The sequence below is a fragment of the Pithys albifrons genome, chromosome 19 (assembly GCF_047495875.1).
Source record: "Pithys albifrons albifrons isolate INPA30051 chromosome 19, PitAlb_v1, whole genome shotgun sequence".
Classification (NCBI taxonomy): domain Eukaryota; kingdom Metazoa; phylum Chordata; class Aves; order Passeriformes; family Thamnophilidae; genus Pithys; species Pithys albifrons.
Window position 1 is genome coordinate 8,900,874 of NC_092476.1, and position 22,747 is coordinate 8,923,620.

The 22,747-nt window shown below is 48.0% G+C and overlaps 2 protein-coding genes across 4 annotated transcripts in view; one reads left to right on the forward strand and one right to left on the reverse strand.

Annotated features, from left to right (window-relative positions):
• The window catches only part of TBCD (tubulin folding cofactor D), a 118,300-nt gene extending 106,879 nt beyond the window's left edge, over window positions 1-11,421 (forward strand). The window contains exons 35-40 of the mRNA XM_071573866.1: window positions 733-810; window positions 4,748-4,837; window positions 5,735-5,822; window positions 6,638-6,747; window positions 9,461-9,545; window positions 10,862-11,421. Coding sequence (XP_071429967.1) covers window positions 733-810; window positions 4,748-4,837; window positions 5,735-5,822; window positions 6,638-6,747; window positions 9,461-9,545; window positions 10,862-10,873 — 463 coding nt within the window. The 3' untranslated portion in view covers window positions 10,874-11,421. The remainder of the gene's footprint in view (window positions 1-732; window positions 811-4,747; window positions 4,838-5,734; window positions 5,823-6,637; window positions 6,748-9,460; window positions 9,546-10,861) is intronic.
• Window positions 9,849-22,747, reverse strand: part of B3GNTL1 (UDP-GlcNAc:betaGal beta-1,3-N-acetylglucosaminyltransferase like 1) — a 108,042-nt gene continuing 95,143 nt past the window's right edge. For all 3 annotated transcript variants that reach the window (XM_071573869.1, XM_071573870.1, XM_071573868.1), the window contains 4 exons: window positions 16,420-16,488; window positions 15,185-15,259; window positions 12,172-12,259; window positions 9,849-10,457 (listed from right to left, as the gene is read on the reverse strand). In XM_071573869.1, the coding sequence (XP_071429970.1) occupies window positions 12,179-12,259; window positions 15,185-15,259; window positions 16,420-16,488 (225 nt within the window). In that variant the 3' untranslated portion in view covers window positions 9,849-10,457; window positions 12,172-12,178. The remainder of the gene's footprint in view (window positions 10,458-12,171; window positions 12,260-15,184; window positions 15,260-16,419; window positions 16,489-22,747) is intronic.

Here is a 22,747-nt window from a genome sequence, read left to right on the forward strand (position 1 = left end):
GCAGGACCTTTGGGAAAATGTCCAGCCGAGGAGTGATGGTAAAATATTTTGCATATTCAAGTTTTAGAATCACGGAATGGTTTGGGTTGGGAGGGACCTTAAAGCTCATCCAGTGCCACCCCCTGCCATGGGCAGGGACACCTTCCACTGTCCCACGTTGCTCCAAGCCTGCCCAAGCCCCTTCCAGGGATGGGGCAGCCACAGCTGCTCTGGGCACCCTGTGCCAGGGCCTGCCCACCCTCACAGAGAAGGATTTCTTCCCAATATCCAATCTAAACCTGCCCTCTTTCAGTTTGAAGCCATTCCCCTTTGTCCTAACCCTATTTTATATTTATTTTGTTCCTTATCTCAGCTGTTGAAATGAAAACAAGGCTGTGGTTATTCCAGCTGACTCCTGTGTGAGTTCCTTTGGTGATGTTACTTCTGACAGTCAGTGGAATACATTGTTTATATTCTAGGAAATAAATCAGTATTTTTTCCTCCTGTTATTTGTGTTTCAGGCCCCTGCAGGTGTAAGGCAGGAGTGTTGGTAATGAGGCTTTTCCTGCTGGCTGGGAGGAAATGTCCCCTCAGCCAACACCAAGTGCCCCCCAACCCTCCCCTGTGTACATCAGAGGGCTGATTTGAATCTGTGTGGGCACACAGGAAGTTTCTTTGCTTCTGACTAAAAATAGGAAATCTCTCTATGCCAGGAGTGTATTTACACTGTTGAATCATCTCCTCTTCCCCCAGGGTGTCTGTGCCTCTGCTGACAATGCTGGACCAGCTGCTGGCAAACGGCTGCTTCGACACCTTCACTGGGCAGGAGAAGTGAGTGAGTTGCTGGATGTCCTTGGGGTGCTTTTCCACCACCCAACAGGCCCCTTAAATCCTGCCCTGGGTGCTGCTGAGTGTTCCTCTAGGGTGTGAGTGTGTATTTAATGCCTTAATGTTCCTGCAGTGGGACAGCTGAGACCCTTGGAAGGCTCTTGAGAAAGTCTTTGACTCTCACATCAGTTACTGGTTCACTGTTTAACAACCAGGACATGAATCAAATTCAATTGACATGTTTCACCCGAAGTACTTGGACCAGTATCAGATCTATCCTTGCCTTTTCCAGCTTCCTAAATCCATGTCTGGAGTACATTCCTTGCTGTACTGGAAGCCCTGGCAGTAAATATATAAATAATGTGCTGGTTTGGTGCTGCAGAGCAGTGTGTGCCTGCAGGCTGTGGCTTCCCCAGTCCCACTGCCTTGGCTAATGGGAGTATCTCTGGAGAAGTTCATTAAGATTCTAATAAGAATAATAAAAAAGACACATCCCAGCTCTTCCCCCCCAAGTTCTGTCTTCTGGAAGGTATTTAGTTCAGGAAGGGATAAACATGAGTAAGCTATTCCAATGTGAAATCATATTTTTTTGCAGATGTTTTAGAAATGAGTGATTTTAATTTCAGCAATATGAAAATCTATTCCACAAGCTCTCCCAGCAGCATCTTGGCACAGCTACAGATATTTGCAGAGTTGTACAACGTGGATCCTACGAGCACATATCCAGGGTTGGGAATCTGTTGTTTCAAGAGTTGCTCACAGCAGATAAATTTGAAAGACATTTATCATTCTGAAAGTTTTAATTGAGCCTGCTCTTGTCTTGAAGTGTGGTTTTAGATAATCTTTCTTAAATTGCACTTGGCAGGCCTTGTTTGAATGGGAATTTAGAATGAGTCAAAGACAGATGGAATGAATATTACTTGTTGAGTTTGTAATCATGCCAGGGATCTGGGACTTCCACACTGCTCCAGGCTCCCCTGCTGGGGAGGGTGATGGATTGGGGATGCAAATGCCAGGTAAAGTCTTGTCTGCCATCTCAGGGGTCACTGAACAAAAAGCACGTGGTACCATCAGTGCCTTTGCTGTGTGGGCTACTCAGACTCAACCCTGTGGCTGTTGTGGTGCTTTGTGTAGAAGGCCTGAAATAAAATCCAAAGTGACTGGAGGGGAAGGATTTTGAAGCTGATCCTGATGTATTTCTACCCGTTTGATGATGAAAACAAACAAGAAAATTAATTATGAAACAGCCAAGTGGATCATTCTCATGTGAAGGGAGTGAAGTGCTGTCAGAATTGTTATCATGAGTGCTGGAAGGGCAGAGCTCTGGAGGGTTTGGAGGCAGCTGTAAGAGATGGAGAGTTTGATTCCTGCTTGTGCCTGTTTTTTGGCCATGCAGGTGCCTCCTGTGCAGAGGTGCCCTGAGTGAGTCCCTGTGGAGCTGTTGGTTGCTGCCCACTCTCCTTTGCACAGCAGAGATGTGTGACTTGGGGTCTGGGTCCTTCAGTGGGACCATTTATTTCCTTTGCAGAGCAGCCTGCCATAAAAGTGTAGACATGCAGCACAGGAGGAGCCTGAACACTGAGGCACTTCTTGGTGGCCTGAAAAGCCACGTGTGCCTGCAGTGCCTGCAGTCAGAGGGCTGAGATGGTTGTCTTTTCCTTGGGCTGTTTGCTTCCCATTCTGTCTCCTTGCCTCATGTCTTCCCACACTGGCTGAGTGGAGTGTTATCAGGGAATTGGGCTGTGGGCTGTGTGGCATCAGCACTGGGCCTAACCCAGCCACGTAACAGGCAACTGCCACGTTATAAAAAGGTGTCTGCAAATGCACTTTGGCACTTTGCACTATCCTGCACCTTGGTTTTCCACTAAAACCTCAGCAGTGCAGAGTGGGTGATACCCAGCAGTGCTTCCTTTAGGCAGGATTAGGAGCTGGCTCAGTGTGACCCTCGTGAGGAGCTCAGAGCTCCAGTGAAAACCAGTTACCACAGGGTGTCACTCCTGCCCTGCACAGGCAGAACCTGCTGGGCATTTTCCTGCCCTTTCACACCCTGCAGCTCCTGCAGCTCAGAACATGCAGCTCTGACAGTCCTGGTGTAGTTTTACAGCTGGATCTGTGTTTGGGGAGCTTTGTGTGGCTGCTCTGTGATCTCTGGGCAGGAGGGCAAGTGAGCCCCTTCCTCCTCCTCCTCCTGTTTGGAATGCTTGTTGGATTTGCCCTGTGTGGGTTGTTGCTGTGCCAGGGCCCTGCCGAAGGTGCCAGCAGGGCTGGGGAGTGTGGGGTAAATCCCTGTCCTGCTGAAACCCAGCCCAGCTGGAGGGGGGAAACCAGCACCCTTTGGCAGCACCACCTGTGCCCAGTTCACATCCTGCAGAGACTCCAGACTGATCCCCTGTTCCTGCTGGCACAGTGCCCACACAGGAGAAGGAATTTTCCCAATTTGCTTTACAGAGGCCAAGCTATTTGAGTCATCTGGGCTCACACACAGGTTAAGGTTGGTTATTGCAAACGTGGAATTGGCAGCACACAGAAAGGAAAGTGCATCTGTTTCAGACACAAAATGCTGCTCAGGAGGTTCCATGTGTTCAGTTTATTCCAGCTGCTCTTGTTCCAATTGTTCTCTTTGCTGCTTCCCTTCCCAGTGATGTCCCTGTTGTTTAACTGGTTTGACTCTCCCCTGATTCACTGCCTGGGCTGTGCTGAGAGCACTGCAGGGATTGCCAGGAACTGCCTGCACAGGGGCTGTGTGGGATTGGGGTGGGAGGAGCAGGAATTCCACCAGGGTAGGACAGAACCCACCTCAGCACTGAGATCTCTTCCCTCACCCACCCAGACAGGTCTCTGTCCCTGCACACACAGACTCCTCCTTCTCACCTTTTTACCTTGATGGGTTTGTTGTTCAGCTTTTAACCAAGTCACCATTTGCCAATTCACACCAGGATTTTGTCAAGAATTTTTAAAAAGTAATTAAAACCCACTAACTCTTGTCAGAAAACTCTGTAGAACAATGTGCATTACCTCAGCAAAACATCTTGGCACTCCTGGAAACACCTTGTTTTAAATGTTCTGTAGTTTTTATCCACAGCTTGGAATGTGGTAGCAGAAAATTAATGTTGCTATTTTTGCTTTCTGCTTTTCATGCACAGCACAGGGAGGTTTCCAAGATCCACAGCCTGGGAGGAATTGGGCTGACTAGACAAATATGAAATAGTTTCTTCTTGCATCTGTGGCACTTCAGCCTTGAGTGTAGCAAGTGAAAGATTAAATAATTTGAACCGAAATAAAAGCATTAGTCCCTCTTTGCTGCTCTTTAATAGATCCTTGGAATAACCACCAGTACTTGTGTTTGTACAAGTGTCTGGGAAGGAGCTGTGAGAGTCACGTTTCCCAGACTGTGTGGAAAGAGAAAAGAATTTGTTAAATATATTTGAAGATGGCTCCATGGCCTGTCCACGGAATGGAGCTGTGTTTAATTACCTTGTCTGGAGTCACTGCAGGAATTTGGGCTGTGAAATGGTGGAGGGGTGAAGAACAACATTCAGCCCCTTTTATGTGCAGTTTGGTTGGAGAGCTGAGGGAAGGAGGGAGGCACCACGAGGACACCCAGACTAAATAACTGCTGTGTGGCTGCAGGGAATTGTAATTCCTGACGTGGCATTTCTGATCACACAAGCCTTGGGGAGCCAGTTCTCCTGCAGGGACTGGCTCAAAGGAGTTCACTCCTCAGCACACAGGCAGTAGCAATGGAGATATTAAATTAATAGTAATTTTTCCCCTGCCCTGTTAAAAAATGAAAGTCCAAAGTCTCTGCCCAAAGCAGGATGGGCTCCCGTGGTGTGTCTTTGCTCACCTTGGAATGTTAGTTTGACATCTTGACATCATCAAATATGTTTGAAATTCAACTGAAACTTACTGCTCATCTTTTTCTCTGTCCCATTTTCAGCCATCCCTTCCCAGTGAAGTTGTTCAACCTCTGTAAAGAAGAGATCAGGAGATCCAAAGACATCCGGAAGCTTCGCTCCAGCATCGGAGTGTGAGTGAACAAAATGAATCTTTTCTCACAGAAGGAGTATTTCCATCACCAGGTGAAACAGCCAGGTCTGGTTCCTGTGGGATTTAAGTGTAAAATGCATCTGAACACACGTGAGCAAAGGTGGAGAGAGTGTCAGGTCCTTCTGGGTGGTTGGGGTGAAACATGAGCTGATAAAACTGAACAGCTTTTAAAATGTTGCTGCTCACAAAGATGCAGGGAATCATTTGCTTTTTCTTTGCAGAGAGCTTGACTTGGTGCCAGTGTCAGATATATATAATTAATTGATTATATCTTAGATGTGCACTAGAATGGGCTGAAAACATCTGCAAAATGAGTGGCTGTAGGGTAAAAGCCCTCCCTCAGGTCTGGCAGCAGAGAGGGCAAACCCAGCCTTTCCCAGCTGGAGGGGACAGTGCTGGGTGAGGAGAGCAGGGAAAAGGCAAGGGCAGGTTCAGTGGCAGAAACTTGGCAAAATCATTCCAGTATCACAGTATCAAGTGATGACTTTATTGGCTTTCACTTCACTTTTCACTGGGAATAGTTTCAGGGTGCAGGGCAGCCCAAAATGAGCTGAGCCCCTGGCTCTGCTTGGTATGTCCCCTGCCCCCTCCAGCCCTCCCTCTGTCCCATTGCCCAGGGCCCAGGTGGGTTTTACTGGGCCTTTGGTGCTGCAGCTCAGGTTGAACCCCACCCTGGTGCCTGGCACAGCTCTGTCCCCCCTCAGGATCCCACAGACAGCCCTCAGTGTTTGCTTTCCCACAGCTCTGGGAGCTGAGGTTTGCTGGGGCAGCACAGCCCTCCCTCCCATCCCTTTTCCCAGTGCATCTTCATCCTGATCCTCAAAATGTGCTTGTGCAGTTGTAACACAGGATCTGGTCTTTCTCTGCTGTTTTCTAGGTTTTGTGGCCTGATTCAGTTCCAAGGAGACATGAGGAAGAAGGTTTTCTTTCAGCTGTTTCTCCTCCTTTGCCATCCCTTTCCTATAGTAAGTACTGAAGACTTTGCATATTATCCTCTGTATTCTTTAAAATACAACTAAAAACTCATTTGCAGTGCATTAAAGCAGGATTCTTTTTAACAGATATGAATGTGCAGAACAGGTTTTATTTCTTAAGGACCTGCCACCTGCAATGCTCCCCCTGAAACAGGCTGCTGGTTCCCTGCAGTGTCCTGTGCTGACCTGCCCCCTCCAGGCCTTACTGGTTAAACTGGGAGCAGTGCAGGTGCCTCAGGCACTGGTTTCTGTCACACAGCCCCAGCACAGGGAAGATCTGTTCACCATTTGGTGCTGAAAACTCCAGGCAGATAAACTGCTGGTAGTTCTGTGATACTCTGAGAGTAGCAACACAGGAGTAGCTCTGGCTCATGGAGTTTCCTGGGGTGCAGACACAGAATTCCATGGGGTGCAGACAGGGAATTCCATGGGGTGCAGACAAGGAATTCCATGGGGTGCAGACACGGAATTCCCTGAGGTGCAGACAAGAAATTCCATGGGGTGCAGACAGGGAATTCCATGAGGTGCAGACAGGGAATTCCATGGGGTGCAGACAAGGAATTCCATGGGGTGCAGACACAGAATTCCCCGAGGTGCAGACACAGAATTCCATGGGGTGCAGACACGAGGTGTCTCCTGCAGCCAATCCCTGTCGGAGGCAGGAGTGGATCTCGTTCTAAGTCCTGGAGTGTCCATTGCATGCCAGCCAGTGTGGGGCAGCAGTGCTGTGGGGCAGCAGTGCTATCGAGCACTGGGCCTTTCCCTGTGCCCTCTGGCTGCCCCCCTGACTGTGCCCTGCCCCACAGATCCGCAAGACCACTGCCAGCCAAGTGTACGAGATGCTGATCACCTACAGCGACGTGGTGGATGCCGCTGTCCTGGACCAGGCCATGGCCATCCTCAGTGACACCAACTGGTATGTGCAGCTGGGCCGGGGCTGGAATTGCTGCTGTGCCCCTCAGTTAACCAGAGCTGATGCCTTTGAGAGCTGGTGGGGAGGAGGATCTAAGAAACAGCACTGTAGCTTCAGCTATTTAATGCTGAAAGGGATTCCTCTGTCCTAAGGAACTATCCGGGATGTTGTCCCCCTGGAATTGGGGTGTATAAAATCACTAGATAAAGTAAAACACCTGTGATTTTCTAACAACATAAAAAGGGAGGAAATCTTGGAAATTTTCCACAAAACAGAGACTGGGCTGTGCAAACACTCAAACTGCAACTGCACAGACGGTTTCTTGGCATTCTGAGAACTGGCAGGATTTGGGGAAAGGAAGGATCTCTGCAAGCTGGGAACCAACAGAATTAGCAGAACAGCTCAAATCTCCCATGAAATGTAATTACTCAACATGCTACAAGTGTTGTATTCAAGCAAACATTTGGCATTGGGACAGTTTAGATGTTTCCCAGGCATATGATGGCATGAATTAAACACACACTTGATAGAATGGGATGCATTTTTTTAATCCACTCTTACCTGTTCCTTTGGCTTCTCCCCAAGGCAGGGAAGAGGGTCCTGTTCTCCATGGGCACAACCCACTGGAGCAGCACAGGGGGCAGTGACAGGAACCAGCATTTTGGCACTGGATTTTTCCCTTTCTGTAGATTTTAGCATTCCCATCACCTGGGCAGGTTGATAAAAGGCTGCAGGACTTGGGGATTTGAGGAAATAGAAGTTTTAGGTACTAATTAGTTGATTAGTTCTGCTGCCATGCTAAACATTTTCCCTTGTCCCAGACCTGGGTCATGGGGCTCCTGCCCCACACAGCACAGTTAACACAAGAGAACAGACAGATACAAAAAATATATAGTTTATTTAGTCATTATATGAAATGGCTTTTTATCTTCATTGACATTTCATGGAAACAAAATTATCCCAGACAAGTTCAAAGAACAAAAACACCTTAAGACTGTGGCTCCAGATTTGCAGGCTGCCTGTTACACTGTTTGACTTTTGTGTACTTTCCAGTTTATTTCTCTGCTTGAGCTTAAATAACTTCATATTTGGGGAAAGAAAATGAAGTTTGTTATTGTGAGGGGTGGCTGTTGCTCTTTTTCTGAGTTTTTCCAGTGCAAAATTAGGACAACAGCCTCAGATTTGAAGGATTGGTTACCAGCAATTCTTCCCATGGTTCCAACTCATGGTTTAACTGCACGTGGAGGTTTAGGATTGTGTTTGGGGTGACTCAGGGCTCACTTCTGACACTGAATTTATGAGCAGACTTGCTCAGAACCTGCCCAAAGCATTTGAACTGGAGCAGGAGGGGTGGCTGCTGTCACCAAGGGGTGGCTGCTGTCACCAAGGGGTGCCCACAGGGCCAAAATTGGAAGGGCCAGGGAGAGCAGGGGTAGATCAGCTCTGCTTATAAAGGGGTTGCTAAAACAAAGCAAAGCATTTCCCCAAAACCACTCCAGAGAGGTAAATATTGTGTTTTCAGCTTGTCATTTGTAGGGTGTGCCTGGTTTGGTCTGGCCTGGGGCAGGCCCTGGGCACCCCCTGCAGTGTGGCCATTGCTCTGAGATGAAAGACAGAGCTCGATTACTCCAAACTTAATTGTTTAATCTCGGGAGATTGGAGCTGTTTACAGAAGGAGAGATTTGAAGCAGTTGCTGAGTGTCAGAGTGAGCTGCTTGTTATCCTCAGGCTCTCTCAGTGCTAAAATAATAATTCTAAATTCTGGATTACACTGAGCATTAAGAGCAGGAAGCCAAAAGAGCATTAATTTGGGGGAAGATGGTAATTATTGTAATACACACATTTGTTCCTTCTTGGGATTACAGAGAGTTTATCACACAGTTGTGTCATGCAGAGTTCAAACAAATTACTCTGTAAATAATACATGTTGTTGTTTAGCAACAGGAAGGTTTCCAAGAGTGAATAAGACAAATTGGCCAAGGTGTAAAAAAACCTCTTTATGTTATTTCTGACTTGCTCCTTTTGCTTTTTCTCTGTAGTTTTGGACTCTCTTTATTTGCCAAGAGATAAATTTGTAATTGCTCATTTACAGTTGGTACTTAAGAAAACCCAAATAAAGGTCCTGTCCCAGTGAGCAGCACCTGCAGCTCCCAACATTCCAGTCCAGGGACAGGCTTGGAAAAGAATTCTGGCTGTAGGGATTTGGGGCATTCTGGGGCTTCTTTGTAACTCACAGTTCTGGAGGAAATTGTCTCATGGACATGATGCATTTTAGAAACTTTTAAAAGACAAGTTTTAGGTTTGGATTTTTCTATTTCAGGACAAAGCTGCTGGAGAGTGTGGAGTGTTCTCCAACTCCAGTAACTTTGGAGAATAAATTAGTGAACTTCTAGTCTAAAGGGTTGTATGAATAAGTGTTATTTTTTATATATAGAACTCTAAAAGAATAGTGTTGGACACCTGGTAGGAACTGGTTACCTGTGGCAGAGCTGGTGTGTATTTATGGGTTGTCTGGCTCAAGAGGGTACAAAAATCTTTCATTATCCTTAAAAAGTGACACAACACAAACTCCTTCAGTTTGAGATGAACATGAAAGAACATCCCAATCAATTGGTAACGTGGTCACTGAAGATGTTGTATCATGTGGGCACCTTCATGCCTTAATTTGTGAATCAACTGGAGTTAATTTGGAATTAACTGAATTAATTTCCCCCAGGGAGGCAGAACTGCCCGTGGTGAGAGAGAGACGGAACTGCCTCTGTGACCTCCTGCAAGTGCCCAGACCCCAGCTGGTGCCCAAGGTATGGGAATGTGCCCCAGGTATGGGGGAGTGCCCCAGATACAGGGGGAGGATGTGCCCCAGAGGGGCCCTGGGGGTGTCCCTGTGCAGCAGGAGGGGGGTCCTGGCCCTGGGGGTGTCCCTGTGCAGCAGGAGGGGGGTCCTGGCCTTGAGGGTGTCCCTGTGCAGCAGGAGGGGGGTCCTGGCCCTGGGGGTGTCCCTGTGCAGCAGGAGGGGGGTCCTGGCCCTGGGGGTGTCCCTGTGCAGCAGGAGGGGGGTCCTGGCCCTGGGGGTGTCCCTGTGCAGCAGGAGGGGGGTCCTGGCCCTGGGGGTGTCCCTGTGCAGCAGGAGGGGGGTCCTGGCCCTGGGGGTGTCCCTGTGCAGCAGGAGGGGGGTCCTGGCCCTGGGGGTGTCCCTGTGCAGCAGGAGGGGGGTCCTGGCCCTGGGGGTGTCCCTGTGCAGCAGGAGGGGGGTCCTGGCCCTGGGGGTGTCCCTGTGCAGCAGGAGGGGGGTCCTGGCCCTGGGGGTGTCCCTGTGCAGCAGGAGGGGGGTCCTGAGCCAGGGACAGCCCAGGCACAGCCAGCAGTGATGAAGCAGCCCCCATGTTCAGGCACTGCTCTCTGCGCTTTCTGGGAAAAGGGAAAGCACAAACCCCTCCCAGTGGCAGCAGCAGGTGCCAGTGTGAGGTGCTGGGCACAGCACAGCACTGCAGCACTGCCCCAGAGCAAGAGCAGCATAGAAAAGGATGCTTTCATGGGGAGACAGACAGCATGCCCAGCTGTAGGTGCCATGTCATTCCAGTGCAGATAGTTGGGAGTTCCCATCACTGTTTCAGAAGTACAGGATTTTCTGCTTTGGGAGGGAGTGTGGAGATCTTCCCTTCCTCTCTGGCCAAAGCTGAATTGGTGTTTTGAGGACCACTTACAAAATATACCTTAAAGAATAAGCAGATAGTCAGTGTAAGGTGAGCACAAAGAGCTCTGCCTGCAGCTTACCTGGCAGGGACACCAAAGGGCAGGGACCGTCCCAGCTGTCCCAGTGTCCCCAATGCTCTCACACCAGGGCACAGCACTCAGCTTTGAGAGCAGGAGAAGTGACAGAGGAGGCCAAACTTTCCAGTATGAGAAGCTGAATGAACTTAATTTCAGCTCAAATCAACACTTACCATTCCTTTAAGTTTGTACAAATGGGGTTTCCTAGAGGGCAGTTAAACCCGTGGTGTTAAAAGGCCTGTCACTGTCACAGCTTTATGTCCTGCTCAGGCTACACCATGGGCACTGTCAGGGCACTGGTGGCACAGCCCTGCTCCTGTGACCTCTCTTTCCCTCTCTCTGGCAGAGTTCAGCGTGAGGAGGCTGCAGACACTGGAGGCAGTGCCATGGCATCCTGACACGCTGGGCCCAGCAGGAGCTGAGCTGGACTCACTGGCCATGGGGCAGAACTGACAGCTCCGTGCAGATGGGCCACAGGAAGGCAACCCAGAGCCACTGTCTGCAGTTCTTCGTGTCCTTTTGTGGCAGGTCCTTGTCCTGCTGTGTCACTCTGACCTGTCTGTCCTCATGGCAGGGTTCTGTCTGTCCTGACTGACAGAGCCTGTGCTTGCTGAGTGTTAAACCTGACCTGCTGCAGTGCTCCCTGAAGCATTTGTTTGTCAGCAAGTGGAGAAATGTCATTCCTGTGGCACAGTCAAGCAAAAAAAATATCCAGGTTTTATTTCACTTAAAGCCTCTCTTAACTACCCTTTATGTAACTAATTCATGCAAATGGTTTCTGTGGTAAAGTAGCTTTAGGGATGAGCTTTTTTTCTTCTGCAGACTGGAGGTGAGCCAGTTCTTCAAGCACCTGCCTGGAATCCAGCCCATTCCTTACTCCTGTACAATAAAACTGCTCCAACACTGCTCCTTAGTGAGACTCCTGTGATGGGGAGCCCACATGACATTATAATTACACTGCTAATTGATGGCTCTAATTAAGTCCCACCATCCCACACTTGAACAGTGGCTGTGTGTATATAGACACATCTCTGCAAATGTGATGATCTACTGATGAGGATCCTGCTCTTCCAGGATATTAATTACAATTGATTTCCAATCTCTGATTCAACCCCAGAGAAGATCAATCCTGGGACCTGCCCAGCTCCCATTCTCAGTTCAGTTCTTCCTGCTTGCAATCCTTTTCCTCTTACTTAATCTTGAAATTGCTCTTTCTTCCACTGCATGAGCCAATTCCATCCTTGAGCCTCCACCCTCCTCCTCCTCCTTGCCTGTCCAGGTGCTGTCACTGGAATGTTCCCCTGGAATGCCAGCCCTGGCCCTGTGCAGAGGGAAGGGCTGAGGGCCCCAAGCAGGGTGTGACAGAGACCTCTCCACCCCTGCAGTGCTTTGCCTGAGCCCTCCCTGTGGGCACAGGGCTCTGGAACCCCCTGGGCTCTGTTTGATGGGTATTTACATCAGAAATACAATTTCCCAGTCAGACTGAGTGATGTGCAACCAGCACACAGCACTACCCCTGGTGTAACTACAACCTCCCTCAGCAAGGGCTTGCTCAGCCCAAGGATTAAAGTAATGAAGTACAAATTACTGAAAAATTCTAAACCCCTGAAGTGTTTGGGGTTCCTGCACCAGACACACAGAGAGCAGCAGCCTCACCTTGGCTTTAGTTAAAGTGATAATAATCTGTCCCTTCCTTCAGGTTCAGCATGTCCAGGTTTGTTTCAAACACTCCTCCTGTCAAATCCTGGAGGGAAGAACAAGAGAATTAAATCAATCAGACAAATTCATTTCAGGCTGTAACAAGTTTGGGTAATTTAATTCTTCAGACCACAGAAGAAGGTCCAGTTGGCAGAACTGAACAAATAAAGCAGGGCTCAGAAATGTTTCCATTCAAAAGTGAAGTGTCTGTTGAAAAGTGAAGTGTTCAGATCAGTGTGGGAGGTACAGACACCTCCCCAGCTCCTGTGGCTGCTCCCCAGCCCTGCTCCTTGTATTCCCTAATGCAGACACTGGCACAGAATGGGCCAGCTTTGACAAAACAAGTGGTTGGTTTGGGGACATTCTGAGCACTGATTGGCTTTGTCTGCTAAAATAAACCTTTCCTCAGGCACTGAAAAGCTCTGCAGAGCTAAAGGTGTTTCCTTTTGAGCCCCACTTGTGTTATCAGCACAGGAACTGGGTAGGTTTGGTCCATGAGCAGCCTCAGTGAGGTCATTAAGAAAACATGGCAACTTCAGCACTTCTGAGCATTTCTGCTCCAGGGATCTTCCTGGGGCCCTTCATTCTACTGAGCTTCAGGAATGCCACCAAAAAAACCCCAAACCCACCCTAATTAAAGCTGCCAATACCACAGGAGGTGATAAAGGGATTGCTCGTGTTGTGGTTGATCAGGGCAGCAACAGTGAAGTCTGAACAACATAAAGCACCACTGAGTGTTTAGGAAGGGAAGGTACAAAACTGAATCCAGATGAAACTGGGGAATTAGAGGTGGAATGCTGGACTTGAATAAATGGATTTAAAAAAATTACTCTGGGATGTTTAATGACCCTGAATTCAGGAATGCAGGTCTGTCTAATTAGTAATTTGGAGAAGGGCCAAGGCTTTTAAACAAGGGCTCCATTTCCCCAAGGGAACCACGTCCTTACCTGAGCAGAAGGCCCTGAATTATGACAGATGTTGAGTACTTTTTGGGTTCAGCTTCTCAAAACCAGGAATTCTGGTGGAATTCAGCACTTGGAAGGACTGGGTCCTTGTTTTACAGGTCAGTTAAATAACCCAACCTGTCACAGGTCCATCTGCAGAACTTACCCCTCACATCAGCAGGGAATTCTCAGAAATGAAGGTCTTGATAGGACCTTCAGCCCCACTAATGATTCCTAAGCCCAGGATTCCCCAGGTTGGGACACAGGGTATGAAACTGTTGTGTTTATCTTGCTGGAAAAATAACCTGCTCTGTAGAGGGGTTAAAAAAATACACAGAATAGCTCAGATGCTGAATTAAGTGGAGAGTTGAACACAAATCTTTCATTCCAGAGCACAGGACTGAGGTGGCAGATCCAGGCAGGGCTGTACAGGAAGTGCTCTAACAGCAGATTTTCTGAAAACTTTATACAATCAAACCAGTTCAATTGCTGCAACAGAAAACTGCAAACCCCTTTCACTTCCAGCCCTTGGAATCCAAGCCAAAGCAGGACACAGCACAACAGTTCTAAGCATTTGGCTTTTGCCCCCAAGGCAGAGCAGACACAGCACAAGCCCTGGGTGAAGTGGCTCTTGCTGCTCTCAGCAGGTACTGCCACATTTTTATCCTCTGCAGCACAAACTCACACACAGAAAACACAATTCCAGCTCCAGCCCTTTGGGAAGCCACAATAAAATACAAACTGAGCAAAGATCAGAGCAGTCCTGCTCCTTACAGAAGGATTTGCTCTGGTACCAAAGCCTGAAGAAAGAAATGAGCCAACACTCCTCCAAGGACGTGGCCAGCAGAGTCACTTCTTGTAAACAACCCACTTAATAAACACATCTAATCTCCAAAACCACCCTCTTGGAGCTGCACAGAAACACGCAGGGTTTGTCTGTATTAAAGTGAAAAATAATCCCCTACCATGAACAGCAAAACAAAAGCCAGCAAAGCCCCTTAAAGGCCACTTTCTTCAGAAGAAGAATGGTGATAAACTTGGGTTGGTGAAGAATAAGCAAGGAGAAAATGCTCAGTGGCCATGAGTGGAAAAACAGCCTGAAATCCCAACTGAAGTCACAGAGCAGAGTTTTCAGACAAGATGTTGTATAATAGTCTCATTGTAAGGGCTTCACAGATTAAATGTGCTTTAGAACAGGTTGCACAGATGTTTTGTCTGGAGACTTCCACCCACCATCATACATAGTATGAAAAATTAAATTAGTTGTAATATTACTTGCTGATCCAAGAGTTTATCAAGCACGATAATGCCCCGAGGCACTTTGAGTCTGGCTGTACAACCCATAGCTGGGATCTCAGGGTGAGGGTGGAGTGCCAAGTTAAAAGCAGGCTCTGCCACAGGAGATGAGAGTCAGCCAACCCATCTCTGCACAGAGCCAGGACAGTGCTGGGGGCTCAGTTTGTGGGTAGCTGCAGGTTTGAGTTACTGTCAGAGGTTTTTTACTCATGTTTGCAGCTGGAGTGCATTTGCTATTTTGCTTTAAAGCTTCTGTGTTATCCCATACACTGTGTTACAAAAGATCTGCTGCTGATCAGCTTCTAGCTGTGTTATGAGGCCAATTAAAGCATTTGAAATCAGTTACCACAGTCGGGCACAGAAGATGCTTCAGAACTGGCAGTGCCAAAGAAAAAGGTTTTTAAGGACTGATTTAAAAACAAAGCCTTTGCCATACCTGGGGCTGCACAATACCAGGCCTGAGGGAGGCAGGAGTGCTGCTGCTCACTTGTGTTTGGAATGGTGGTGGGCAAGGAGTAGGACAGCTCCGAGCTCCTTCACAGAGCCTGTGCCTTTCCTTACTCTCAATTCTACCCAGTGCTGCTGGTTTAGACCCCTGAGACACCCTGCACAACCAGTCTGATAAAAAAGGGCAATCACCTGGGCAGAGCTGCTTCCAGTAAACATAAAAACATGTTCCAAGGAGCAAGCCCTGAGCTGCAGAGGGGCCCAGGGGACACTCACTCACTCACCAGCTTCACGCAGAGCACGAGCGGAGGGGCCGCGTCCCTGAAGTGGCACACGGGCACTCGGGGCTTGGGGCTCTCCTGCAGGAGGAACAGCAGAGATGAACTCAGTGACCTGCTTGGGCTGAGGGGCTGCTCAGCTCGAAAAGGGCAGCAGGTTCTCCTGAGCCCTTGTGCTGAATACCCTGACCCCTCAGTGCCCCTGATTTCAGTGCCATCCCCTTGCAGTGCATTGTGTTGCTTTGAGGGAAGTTACAGTTCCCACCAGCCCTGGATCTGGAGCAGGTCTCACTCCTCCACTGCTCCTTCCCTTCCCTCCAGGCTTTCAGCACATCCCCAGACAACCCCCCCTTTGATCCCAGGGCAGGGTGTGCAGCTCCAATAACCCTCCCCATAAAATACACCTTCTTTCTTTTTTTGGTGGATTGACTTTTTGGCACTTCATGAGCTGCATCAGCTGCTGTGCCCTCAGAGAGCACAGAGCAGGCACAGCAGCAGGGACAGAGGAGGATCTTTCCCTCCCAGGGGGAGCTGGGAAGTGGCTTTGTGCCCAACTGGGACTCACCAGGATCTAAGCTGCAGAATTTCCAAAGGACTCCCAACAGGTTGCAGTACAACCTTCTTTATGACTGAAAGGGTGGGATGTCTTTGGAAAGCAAATCTGATGGATCTGTATCCCTCCTACTGACACTGGCAGGGAGTCCTCAGTATTCCAGGGCAAAATCCTGACTCCCAGTTTCCTCCACACACCTCAAAGCACTCAGTGGCTGCCCAGCACAGAACCTGAGTGTAAAGTTACCCCAGGCTGAGCCCAAGCTGCTCCTGAGGAGGGGCCTCTCCTGCCCCTCCCATCACACATAAGGATCTTGTAACCTCAGGTAACTGAATTCACAAGAGAACTTCCTCAAAAACTTATTCTGGGAGTTCCTTTCCCTTTTATCCACCATAAACCAAATTCTACTCCCACTTAAAAACCTGTCAGTGAAGATTATTTTATCCCAAAACTAAGATCCTTTCAGAATATGGATTTTGTCTTTCTAAACTGGCTGCAGTGAGTGAGAGGCCCACAGATGTGGCCCCAGTTTGCCCTCCAGAGTCAATCCCCAGCCCTCCAGTCTTCTGTCACAGCCTCCTTACCAAAATGAGTTGCTGAATAACATTTAAAATCAGTGATACACTCCATCCCATTTCCCAGGACACTCCAGATCACAGTAAAGGACACAAAAGTGGTTTTAACTCACCTCAGACTCCTCATAAGTGTAGAATCCTTTTGCTATTTTCTTTTCATCCACATCACAAAATGCAATTACCTGGAAAAGAGAAGCAGAGCATTTCCAGAGCAGGATTTCCTCTGCAGTGTAACCATGAAAGGAAAGCTGCAGGCATGGAATGGACACTGGGACAGGGAATTGCCTCCTACAGAGCTCAGACATTCATTCAGTCCTTTCTGGGTGTGACTTGAGGAGATGCACAAACTCTGCAGTTGTTGCTGAGCATTTTCTGCTCCCAGGAACACGAGAACAGGCGACCAAAGCCACTGACTGGGTAAGGACATCTGTGAGATCACCACCCTCATCCTCAGTGATCTGCTGAGCAACTAAAACCAGAGAGCAGTCTCCTCATTCTGGCACTCCCACTGGACACCCAAGACAATTAAAACCTTCTTTTATATAACATAATACAAGAGAATGTGCCACCAGACCCCTTGGGACAGCAGAGCTGCACCACAGCTTTGGCTGCTCTGGCAATCCCAGTGCCAACACCAGCTCTGGGAATTCCTATGGTCATGGACTTGTATTTTTCAACTGAAAAGTTCAGAAAATTGGGTGTTTCAACACATTTAATTGCTGATTCATTTTGGTTATTCCTCCTGCAGTTATGAAGCATTATTTGCAGCCCGAGGTGCCACATACTTCAGAATGTGTTTTGTTTGCATTCCTCATAAATATGCAGGCAGGATAAATGCCTGCCCTCCCAAATACACAGTGCCATCACTTTGGAGCCTTTAGGTTGCCAGGGACATTTGGAAGTCTCTTTAAAATAAACACAGCTCTGTTTTCTCTGCCTGCCATTGGGTTCACTCAGACCATCCACACAGAGCTCTTATGCTGAAGCAGAACAGTTGGGAGAGTTGAGGTCCTACAGAAATCAATTATTCTGGTGAGAGCTGGACAGCAGCTTTCATATCTTTTTAATTGCCCCATTAAAAATTGATTAACAACACTTACTGCTGAGAAAATCTGAAAAGCCAAACAGCTGTTTATTAATTTATTAGGTTAGAGAAGGGTGCAAAAGCCTGGCTTGCTTTCAGTGTCTAAAATCTCTCTCACACATTTTCTTCCTGTGATTAGGATGGTTTTCTTTTACCTAAAGTGACCTCATTCTGTTTGGGCAGAGGGAAACGCTGGTTTTTTGATACCATAATAACACTTCCTTCATTAAACATCAGTGGCAGAGAATGCAAACAAAAGTATCAAGGGATTACAAGCAGGGCTGGAAAATGGGCTGAACTGGAGGGGTGGGCAGGGACAGTCCCTGGAGCCTCTCAGAGGGAGACATTCCATCCTGGAAAACAAACAGGACCAAAGGAAAGAGCAGAACATGAAGAAGTGTTACATTTTCCCCGTGGGGTTTGGGAGTGCAGGAACCCCCTCCCAGCAGCAGGGCCAGACTCCTGCCCTGGTTGAGCCTGAGGCAAGGACTGCACTGGGGACTCTGAGCCTGTCTCAGGCATTCTGATGGACACAGAAGGAAAGAGGGAATTCAGGGAGCCCCTGGACATGGCCCCAGGTGTCTGTGGCTGCTGCAGCTCAGCAGGGTCAGACAGGGACACACCAGCAGCTCCTCCAGCACAGAGGAGGAACCAGGGCCTGACTTTTTTCCCCTTCATACCCTTTACATCCTGGCCCTGTTTCCATGCCCACTGGAATGCTTTCCTGGAGTTGAAAAATCAGATGGTGTGACAGCAAACTGCATCCCAAGCTCCCTCTGCCACCTCATTTACATGTGCTCACACACTGGATATCAGGATGTGTGTCCGTGGAGGGGAACAAGGAGAGGCCACCATGGAAGGAGCTTCCTGGGCTGTTTTCTCTTCATTCTGTATTAACCACCTGTAAAATTCTCCAATATTCTGCAAATCTCAGCTTCACCACTAGTGCTTTCCTGTCCTTGAAGCTGTGATCATAATAAACAAAACCATGGTATAAAAGTTAACAAAACCCCCTGGCTGCTGCTTAGATTTCTCAACAGGAATTAATTTCTTTCCTATATCCAATCTAAATTTACTTTCTGGCAATTTAAAACCATTTCCCCCTGTCCTGTCACTCCATGCCCTTGGAAACAGTCTCTCTCCAAGGACAGTTCTTGTATCACCAAATTGCCAATAATCACAATCCCTCCTCTCACCCTGGGCCACAACTCTCTCTGCCAGGGGTAGGAACCTCTGCCAAGTGCCTTTTCCATCCTGACTCCCAGGACATCCCACACATGGAATGGGCACAGCAGCTCCATAAAAAACCACAGGTGAGAGCCTGTGACAAATTTCCCTTGAAACTGGAAGATGGAAACAAATTTCTCTTGGGAGATGGAAACAACTCCAAGCCTTGTTTGAGCTGCCCCTGAGGTATCTCCCTGTGGAATCCTCAGTGGGCTCAGGCAGCTTCAAATCTGATATTTACAGTAGTAAAGAACAGGTCAGACTTGAATGGGCAATTCCTCTGCCAGGCCCTTCCCCACGTGGGTGGCCAAATTCTCAGTCAACTGTTTTTCTGACACACACTGTTTATTTTCCAATTAAAGCAGAGCCATGTCTGGAGTCTAAATACAGGACTTAGGCCCAGTTGTTTATCCTACAAGGAGGACTCAGGGCATCAGGCTCATGTGAGTTATTTACTTTATCAGGATAAACCCAGAGTCACCTATTTATTTTCCTGCATTAATGGGCTTCTTTCTTGTAGCTTTTATGAAGACCATCCACCCACACATGAACTCCTGTCTCCCTAGGAGGAACCTGAGTTACAAAGCCATAGAACAGTCTCAGTTTGCTTTTTTCTGCCCTCCTTTTAGCAAAATGACTCCTGGGCAGTGCCTCTGAGAGTATGACACCATTGAGGCTCAGAGTCCTCAGACCACACTTTGTTTTTAGGAAAATATATCAAATATTACATATTTTTGGTTTGAACATCACTTGTGTGCAAATCTGCACAATTCCAAAGCAAAGGAAGAAGCCTCCTGATTCCCTCAGCCCCAAACTGGGGGGCAGAGTGTGTTACAGGCAGGCTGTGGAATTACTGCAATATTTAGAAGTATGAATTGCAATACCCATTAACAGTGGTGTAAGGGAAAAAGGAGAAATAGTTTTCTCCCTCAGAAAGTTTGCACAGCTCAAAAGATAAAGATATTTACTCAAAAACAACCTCTGCTCTGGAAGGACATGTTTGAGGAAGACAAAAGCCCTTCTGTGGCTGGATCTGCCTCATAACCAGGGGACACCCAGGCTGGGCCATCAGCCCTCCCTGGGGAAAAGGAGGGTGATCCTCCTCCAACTGTGCCCCCTGGGCAGGACCAGGGATGCCCCCAGGAATGGCAGAGGAGGAGCCTGGGCTGTGCCCACCTGCCTATGGAGCTCTGCTGCCCTTACACAACAATTAACCTTTCCTACCTGACTCGCTTGACTGCAGGGAATGTTTCCTCACACTTCCCAATCCACTCACATTTCCTGGTGGAAACCCAAAGATTTCAGCAGCCCACCCAGTGATGTCCTTTTCTGGTGAGGGATCTTCACAGGATTTTATTCCCTCTCCTGATTTTCACCTGTGCTTTGCTTTAGGTCTGTACTGATCCTTTACAGGAAGCCACAAACCAGAATTTCTGCACATTCTCAAGGTCTGCTCGAGCTGGATGGATCCCAGAGGCAGGTTTTCCATGGAAGAGGGAATAACTTAGCAGAATATGATGGAAAACTGGGAAACCTCTCAGTTAATGGCCACCTGTTCACTGTCTCCTCTCCCTCCTTGTTGCATCAGCTGTCCCATAAAAGTCACCTTCAAAGACACAACCTGCAAACTCTGCAAAATCCCACATGGGCAGATCCTCCCTACTCCATTCTCTCCACATCTCACTCAGTCCTCCATCTGTTTTAAACTGCTGCTGACCCTGTTCATTCTTCTATTTTTAGTTCTTCCATTCCAGCTTGCAGGAAGCCTGGGAAGCTGTTAATACCCATCTCTGCAGAGGGGAAATCAATTCTGGCCATTGGTGTCCAAACAAAGTGACTGAAAGCATCACAGTGCAACTGGAATAGATCCAGTGATGGCCAACAGAGCAGGAGACAGGCAGAGGCATCACCATCTCCTGATGTGCCACAGACAGGGGCCAGCAAACAATTCTGTCTTAATCTGAGGGATGTTCTGCATCAGGAGCTGCTTTTGTGTCCCCTCTGCAGCCAGGCCAGAAGGTGTGGGCACCTTCAAAGCCCAAACATGCCTTTCCTGGCTCCACTGAGACACCATCCCACTGAGCAGAGCAGCAGCTTCCCCTTGGACACCCTGGCAAAGGCACTCAGGAGAACTTCAGTGGCAGAACCCAACATGCAAAACAAGCAGCTCCACACTGGGCATACAGAAGTTCCCTTATGACACACAACATACACTCTGAGAGTGGGGTCTCACCCCTCTGGAGCAGGAACCCCCCTGAGCTGTGCCAGGAACATCCCAGGGGTGCAGGCTCTGTGCTGGCCAACTTCCCAAGTGGAAGGAGCAAGGAGGGACCTTTCCTGCCTGTATTTTCACCATGAACTACTTCCTATGGTCCAAAATGAACCTTCCATTTTACCTCACCTCATTTTAGGATACTTTATACCAGGATTTAACTGAGACTTTCCAATTCCACCTCTCTCTCTCCCCTTCTTCTGGAGGCTCTCTCTCATTCTCCTGTTGCCATCCTATTTCCCATTCCACACTCAAGGAGGGTGTGATATTCTTCCCATTGTTTCTTTGCTTTCCCATGTCCCCACTCCACCCTCCTGATGCCATTTATATACTCCTAGAGTGGTTAAAATGCTGCAGGTCCCCCCCATCCCTTGGCTGTGTGAAGGATCAGAGCTGAACCACAGGGGTTGGGGATGCTGCTCTTGGAAAAACATGAAGAGAAACCAACAGATGGACTTCAGTGGTCACTGACCAGGAAAAAGGGCCTTCTAACTCCTTCCTGGAGCTTTGGAGTTTGCCCCCAGAGCTGTCAGAGGGCACTGCAGGGCCTGGCTCCTGTTTTCAGGCCACTCATTTGGTGCTGGTTCCTCCTCCCCCTGCCTTGCTGTGAGCTCAGCCCTATTTTCAGCCCTCAGAAATGACACAAAAATGTTAATGCTGAAGTTCTCCTTTTAGCTGAAGTCTGGTGGAGAATAAAAGAGTAGACAAGACAGCTCAGAAAGCCTCCAGGCACATGGAGCATCCCAAAAAACATTTGGTTTCCATCTTCAGCTGCAAATTATAGCCACGACGGATGTGTTTGGAACAAGGCAAGGTCTGTTTGCCTTCATTCCTGCAGAAATGCTGATGCTGAGCCATGTCAGGGGTGTGAATCAGGGAGGGAACAGCCAGGAAGCAGAATTGCCCTAAGAATACTGAGATCATGGTAATTAATTCATAAAAAACCCTATTAGTGGAATAATTTTTTTCCTGTGTTGCTGTTCAGCAAAAATCCTGAGCCTTGGATTGTTGCCTGAGTGCTTTGGAGACAAATCTTAATATCCCCCATGCAGATGGCTGAGGGGAAGGAGGGATTGCTGAGGTGTCCTTTTGTCTTTGGGCTTCACCACAATTCACATTTTCCAAACAGACTGAAGCTGTAGTTGGTCAGTGAGGATGAACAGACAGAGACTGTTCCTTCCTGGAATTGCCCAGATTTTGTTTTCTAAGAAACAACGTTGTGTGGCAGGAGACAGAGCTGTGCTTTTCCAACACCCCTCAGCAGCACAACAAATGCAACTGCTTGGTTTGGCAGCTTCTAAAAATACTGGAAACATTCTTGGTTTGGAAAAGGTGGGTTTTTACACATGTTTACACACCCTAAGCTTGATAGTTCCAACTAATTAATCTTCTTGAGGATTTAAAGGAGTTCAGGGTTTTTTTCAGAATTCCAAAAATATCCCAAGCTGTCTGTAATGGGGAGGTTACTGTTTATCCTGGAGGATGTGTCCCAAAATTTCTACAGGTACTTTGTGCCAATTGAGAAAAGCCCCTGCAGGGACTCCACAGTCCAAGCAAAGTCAGTCTCAGCACATCTGAGGGAATTCTGAGTCTCAACAAAAGGATGCAGCAGCAGCAAACAGAGCACAGGTGACATTTTCAAGAGCCTAAACTGACCTAAATTACAAAACCAACTAAAATTAAGTTTAGACAAGTAAATTAAATGAATTTAGTTAAAGTTTACAGCTAATTTTGGCCACTTTACCTGCATTTCAAAGAGTATTGGAACTTTTAAGATTACACTGTTTTAACAACTGGACCTTCAAGAGGAGAAAATGACAATTGTAGGGATGTAATAAATCATATTTAGCCCTGAGGG